The sequence below is a fragment of the Ixodes scapularis genome, unplaced genomic scaffold (assembly GCF_016920785.2).
Source record: "Ixodes scapularis isolate PalLabHiFi unplaced genomic scaffold, ASM1692078v2 PGA_scaffold0__279_contigs__length_252992795, whole genome shotgun sequence".
NCBI lineage: Eukaryota > Metazoa > Arthropoda > Arachnida > Ixodida > Ixodidae > Ixodes > Ixodes scapularis.
The window spans coordinates 14,655,701-14,662,287 of NW_024609835.1; the positions used below are offsets into that span (position 1 = coordinate 14,655,701).

The 6,587-nt window shown below is 43.0% G+C and overlaps 1 protein-coding gene across 1 annotated transcript; it reads right to left on the reverse strand.

Annotated features, from left to right (window-relative positions):
• Positions 1-1,098: 1,098 nt before the first annotated feature.
• Positions 1,099-2,379, reverse strand: LOC120846892 (phospholipase A2 inhibitor beta-like). The gene is made up of 2 exons (XM_042291311.1): positions 2,354-2,379; positions 1,099-2,095 (listed from the first exon to the last, which is right to left on the reverse strand). Exons 1-2 carry the CDS (start codon positions 2,377-2,379, stop codon positions 1,099-1,101), a joined length of 1,023 nt encoding a protein of 340 aa, XP_042147245.1.
• Positions 2,380-6,587: the final 4,208 nt, after the last annotated feature.

The window sequence follows — 6,587 nt, forward strand, 5'->3', positions numbered from 1 at the left end:
ATTATACTTCACCATTTTGTCAAGAAACGACTCATCGGTGAAGTCCGAAGTGGCAACCTACAATTTTCTCTATTTTATTTATTTTTCCCCCTTTGAGGGCCCTCGTGTGAAGGCCATTATATAGGAATAACCTACCAATAACCTTCACATGTTTTACGTTTGTTGTATCCGAATCTTTCACGCTATCCCTGGCACAGCTTGCCCGCGTACCTCATCGATTTAAGAGACCATCGATGTAAAGAACAAAAGGTTTCCCAGGTTGGTCGTTGTGTTCCAGCTTTCCATTTCCAGTCAAAAACTCGTAAAACCATTGTTCTACTTACTGTCTGATCAAATGAAGCACCTTCTCTTTGAATCCTATTCACATTAAAAGCTGGTTCAAGAGCAACCGAGTTTAAATTTGTAAACAAGATGCATGCAAAAACTGGCCTTTCCTTGGGGTAACAAGTCAGAACCCCGATAAATAATATTTATCTTACAAACATCATTTTAAATTGTTTAAATTACTGACTGCTTATTTTTTAATATTACTGCAACATATTAAATCAGTCTGAGATAATGTAATTTTATTAAACATGACTTTTGTTTTCGTTCGGATTGAATTCCGTCAAAACTTTACGAATGTTTGAATACTTTAGATACCTGGAAGCTATCTGCGAATAATCTATAAACGTTGAAACCGGTCTGGACGCTACCTATAAACCCTGAAGACTATTTTAAAGCTATCTGAACTTCTCTAGTTAATCATCAGGGAAAGCCTGTGAGAGCTCTGAAACCAATCTTTTTCATGCAAACTTGTGCAGTATAGTTATTGCAGATTCACAGCCGAAATTGTTAATAAATTTGCAAAGTGCTGATATTTTTGTGTTAATCTTATATCCGAAGCAGTGTATCCAGGCTTCGGCGGTAACTTCTCAATTTACATATTCAAGAACATCATTAAGAAAATAAGACATTTTCATAGACGATACACAGATGTAATGCTTTGCTAGTGTAAGCACTTGCCGTCACTTTCATTGCTGATTAAGTGCGCGCTTGCGGTGCCCTGCTGAACCAGAGCCCGAACCGCCGTTCTCACAAAAGACCATTCAAAAAGCACTAACCAGTGAGGCTCATGTCGAAGGACTCGGCGTCAATCTTCCTCAAGTCCTGGACAGTCCTCCAGGTAAGCGTGAGCAGCTGGTTCTGTGACAGGTCCACGGTAAGCAGGTTCGGCGCCCCCAAGAACATGTTCGCCGGTAAAATCCGCAGCCGGTTGTGAGAGAAGTAGAACTTCTTGAGATGCGGCAACCCCTCGAAGGCCAGCGGGTCCACCTCCGTAACCTCGTTGTATTTTAGGTCCAGTTCCACGAGCGACGGCGCCCCGCGGAAGACCCGGGCGTCCAACCTCTGCAGCTTGTTCCGGAACATGTCCAGCCGCTCCAGATGGTCGAGGCCCTTGAATGTGCCCTCCGTCATATCTACAATCAAGTTGTCGCTCAGGTCCAGTTCTTTCAGCGCACCCAAGTCAGCAAAGGCCGTGTCATCGATGCTCTTTATCTGGTTCCGCTCTAGGAATGGGTGAGTCAGTGCCGACAGACGCGAGAGGGCGTGAGCAGGGAGCTTGACGAGCTTGTTGTCGCCCATCTCCAGTTTTGTGAGGTGGGGCAAGTCGGCAATGGACTCCTTTTCTAAGTCGGTAATGTCGTTTGAATCGAGAGATAGCGTCTTTAGTTTAGGCAGGTTGTAGAAGGAATGAGCCTTAAGCGAGCCAAGGTTGGCTTGAGTGAACTTGAGGTTCTCAAGGGCAGGCGCCGCGGAACGCAGTGCTTCTGTCGGAACGAAGTGGAGATGGTAGTCACTACGGAACGTGCTGAATGCAATCGAAACGATCGATGGCTGGTTCTGGAAGGCTTTAAAGACGACGTGGTCTTCTGTGAGATTTCTCACAACAAAGCAGGTGATTTCGACGTCGTCCTTTCCGATGTGCTTATTCTCGCACTTGCAGTACATTGGTTGGTCCCTGAGATCGCAGAGTTCGGGGACTAAGTCTGAGTCATCGCCAAGCGCTGGCTGTAGCGTTGAACACAAGAGAAGAAAAAGCAGACTGAAGAATCTGAAAAAAAAAAAAAGAAATGGAACTGATTACAATTTGGGTAGCACTGAAAACAGTAGTGCACACTAGAAAAAAATATATACATAATGAATGTCTTCGCGAATGCCAGGGAAAAAATAGTGCATGACCTGACTAGTATATACCGTCATAAAACACTTCTTCGAACAATTCAGCTGGTTGATGGGGGTTCCCACGTAATATATATAAAAAAACGTAGGTGCCCTCAGCAATTCTTGTGTTTAGCAACTAATTTCGAACTGTATGTCAGAGCGTTTCTGTACCATCATTGTCAAACTAAACGCAGTGAGCTAAAAAAAGAACCATCTGGAATTTTCGAAGTAGCTACCAACGTTCCTTGAGATCTGGCGGGTCGCTTTCAAAGTTCTTAAAAGCTTCTACTACACTATGTTTTTTTTATATTTTTTATTATTTTTTTTTTTGCAAGGCGTTTGGTGATTTAAATACAGCAAACTGGGGGGTTGCACGGTGTGTGAAAAAGCTGGAATTAAAAAAAAATTCCCTTCTAGGATGCGGTACTGGTCAAAATGACTAGGTCTCTCGCCATGTTCCAAGTTTCACAATCCCTGCTCCACTACAAGGTTTAGACATCTTTCATCCTTGTCGTCCTCAGGGATATATTTCCGCGCAGATCGAAGCGTTTGACTATCTGAGCGCTCCGTTGAAAAGTGAAAGCACGGGCTTAGAGTGTATGTGCTTTATTGATAACCCCTAAGGTCACTCGCATCTGAAAAACCTCAGGGCGTTGTTTATTACGTAATGATTTTCTCTTCGGCATTCTTACCGAGTAACGCAGCACTCTTGCCTGTGAGCGATAACAAGATGATCGGGACTGTCACGGCCGGCGTTTTTTCGGTTGTCAGCAACGTTTCTAGGACACTCAGGTGGGAAACTCACCCTTAAAATCTGGACCTCTCGCGTCCACTAAGACCAAACGAGATACGATTAGAGCTGCGTTCTTTAGCGGCAAGCTAAAACATGAAAGTTGTTTTAAATAGCTACAGCAAGATGGCGATGCGAGATAGCCACACCGGCCCTTGCGCTACCCTGCTAAACCGGAACGTGCACCCGTGCAATTCCCGCAGTGGCCGCTGCGGGAAAAATGGCGGCGTTGCGATCGCGTCTAGTGCGGTTCTCGAGTACGGATCGGAGCCACTTTTTCAAAGCAGGCTCCTATGGCGGTTTCCCAACTGAGTTGTTCTAGTAACCTTGTCTGTCACTGACTATTGTTGTGGTTTGAATGTTCAGATCAAGGGGATCGCCATCTTGAGGGTCTAGTATATTTGCAAAATTTCAACAAAGGAGTGGATGTCAAGCATAGGAGAAGATAAAATTGCTGTTTTCAGGAAATAATTGAATTTCAACTATGACTGCAAACCCTTTTTGTACACTTGTTAATTTGTGTATTGTTTTTTCTCCTCTATGTGTCGTAAAGGGTGAACTGCTCTGAGTGAGAAAATATTTAGCTAAAAAATGTATTTATTTGGTTTACAAATATTGCCGATATTTTAGAGGAATTGCACCAGTAGGGGGTGAGCAAGAAACAAATAGTAGCACGCACGCAGACACAATAAAACTAAAATCAAAGACAAAAGGGTAGGCAGTGTATACACAACAGGGACACAACTGTAGGTGTGACAACGTCTGCGTGCCGAGTCTAGTGAAATGCAAGGCATGTATCGAACGTAACAGATGTATTTGTAGCTAACGGAATTAACACAAATATCAAATGGAACACATTTATTTGTTAGTTACAGAAGCAATTGAACGAAACAGATATTTAAATATGAGCCAGACTTATACAACTAAACGATATAAAAGAAACCGAATGAAACAGATATCAGGCCTGAAAGCAAGCGTATTTAACCGCACGGCACACAGGAAATCGCAAACTAGCGCAGATTGCAACGCGAGTCTCCGCACCGCCGCGGCCGTACTGGACATGCGATGCGTGTCACTTGGTGGCGGCATGAGTGATGTCATGCCAACGCCTGACGTACTATGATCATCTTGCTTGGTGCATATCTCTCGAAGGAATGGAGATATTTTTATGATTCTTTCATCATCACGTTTGGCTTGATGTGGTATATCAACGTTTGACATTTCAACTATATGTACATAATAGTAAATGGAAACAGAGGCCTCGACGATAGATTGTAGGCTTAAGTTTCAACTTCTACGCGGAATCAGTAACACAGTATTGTAACAAGTTACATGTTAGCACCTATTGTGCATTGTGCCGCGTATGTCTATGCAACTTTGACATGATACCAAAAACAAATCAATCGAACGACACGTCTAGTAGCAACAGTGAGTCAAACTGTACTGATCGCGTACTCTGACGACTCATCAAAAACGCCATTTCATTTCGCGCCTGCGCTAGATGAAACGGCGATTTGTTTATTTTAAGATTTTAGCAAGGCTCAGAAATAAGACTGACAGAGAAATTCATGAAGCTATATTTATTGCCAGCAATGAAGCGGACATGTGTGTCAGAGCCCCGTCGGCAGCCCTGGCGGTTGACGAGGTGGAATTTTTTCAAAAGTCCTGCAAGCCTTCTGTAGATGTCTGTCGGCATGACTGGGGGGGGGGGGGGGGGGGGAAGGGAGGAGTTTTCAGGTTGTTTATTTTTGTTTCTATGTTTTCCAGCATCATGTTTACTTGCTGTATTGTGCGGAAGTAAAATTATCAGTTGTCAGTCAGCGCTGTGCGTGTGTACTTCAACTTGTCTTCCGTCTGTTGCGCTGTATTTTTTCCACTCCAATAATGCTGAACCAAACAGTTCAACCTTGTTAGAAAAGAAAAACCCAATACCAAAGAATATCAGCAGCAATTGATGGCAGGCAGAAATTATATTGAACGAGCGTTCAGGGCAATAAGATCAAAATTTTATGGTTTTAAAAAAGAAACCTGAGTTTAATATATTTATGCGTGAATGAAACGCTGAAATGTCAGCTCACATTGACTCGTTGCTGGCGATGTGTCAAAAACTTGAGAATCGTTTTTAATGAGAACAAATATGATAAAATAAATAATCAATGCACATTTTAGGCGTGTGATGCCACGACGTGCAGAAATGATGGCATTAGCTTAATGTTAAACGTCGGGCTAAAAATCTCTTTAACCTTGGCAATAAATAAACCGTAACGCTTTCTCTGAAAAGATCCGAGTTTATTTATGTCTCCATGTATGAATTTCAAAATGACGGAACCGCATTTGAGGAATCGACGGACCAGAGTTTTTTTTTTTTGTTAGAAGCATAGCAGCTTGTGAAGGTGCATACAATGTTTGCTGCAGGTATCCAATATATTTTCAGTCCTGTGTTTCTTCTCAAAATATGCTTAGACCAACAATATGCCACGTACAAAAAAAAAAGACCCAGCGGCAACTGTTTAGCGAATAGTCGAAAAAGAAAGGAGATGAGTGCCTTAGAAATTATATCAATACGGTATTGGGGTAATTATGTTTATTTATCAGATGTTAAGGTTGATTCACACAGTTTTGTTTGACTGCGTTAGACAGCGTTAAGACTGCTTCCGTCCAGCTGTTGCTATGGCGACCCTTACGGCGACCCAATGGGAAGGCGCTGGGCTGCCCGACGCAACGCAGCACAACGCAGTCGACGCAGCCTTGTGAACAAGTCGTGTGACTACTTGAAAATGTGTCATTTGTCAGGTGTAGCAGAAATTATCAAGAGTATTATGATTCCGTCATAAGATGATCGTGTGTTAGAGTACGCAGTCGTCGACGTATTTTTATGCACAATAAAAATATTAGCTCTTAGGGAAGTGAAATGAGAGGAACACCTGACGACAAATTCGCAATAAAAATATTTCGGAGAGTTATAACGCATGCACGGTGAGCAATGAGAAAGAAAAACAGATATTTAGTTAGCGAGAGATGGGTCCTAGTATGGTGCTACGCTTATGCAAAAGTGTAGCCTGAGAAACTGTCTTAAGTGCCTTAGATACAGGGTGCTGCCGTAAAAACTTTCACATTTGGCACGCCTAGCAAAAAACGAATTTCAAACATACATACCTGAAATTGGGCACACGAACGTCGTTTATTCCTAAGTCTTTTGCCTATTTTTTTCAGACGTCAACTCTTGAGTAGCGAATTATTAGAAAGATAACAAAAATGGCAGACGTGCATTTCCTGATATTGTAGTGAGTGCGCAGGCGAGCTGGTGGAAATTAACCATTCTGATGTTAGCCTGAGACTGAGGCAGGAAAAGAGGAGGTTTCAAAGTAGAAGAAAAAGGAACAGTCGAGACGTATCCTCGACTGTTCCTTTTTCTTCTACTTTGAAACTTCCTCTTTTCCTGCCTCAGCCTCAGGCTAACATCAGTATGGTGCATTTCCTATGGCCTATACCCGCCCGTTCGCCGTCTGCTGTCTAATTCGCGACGCCGCTCCCAGATGGCACACTGAACGCAAAAACGCGGGAAACGCCGCACGAAAGGCTGGTGTCGGGC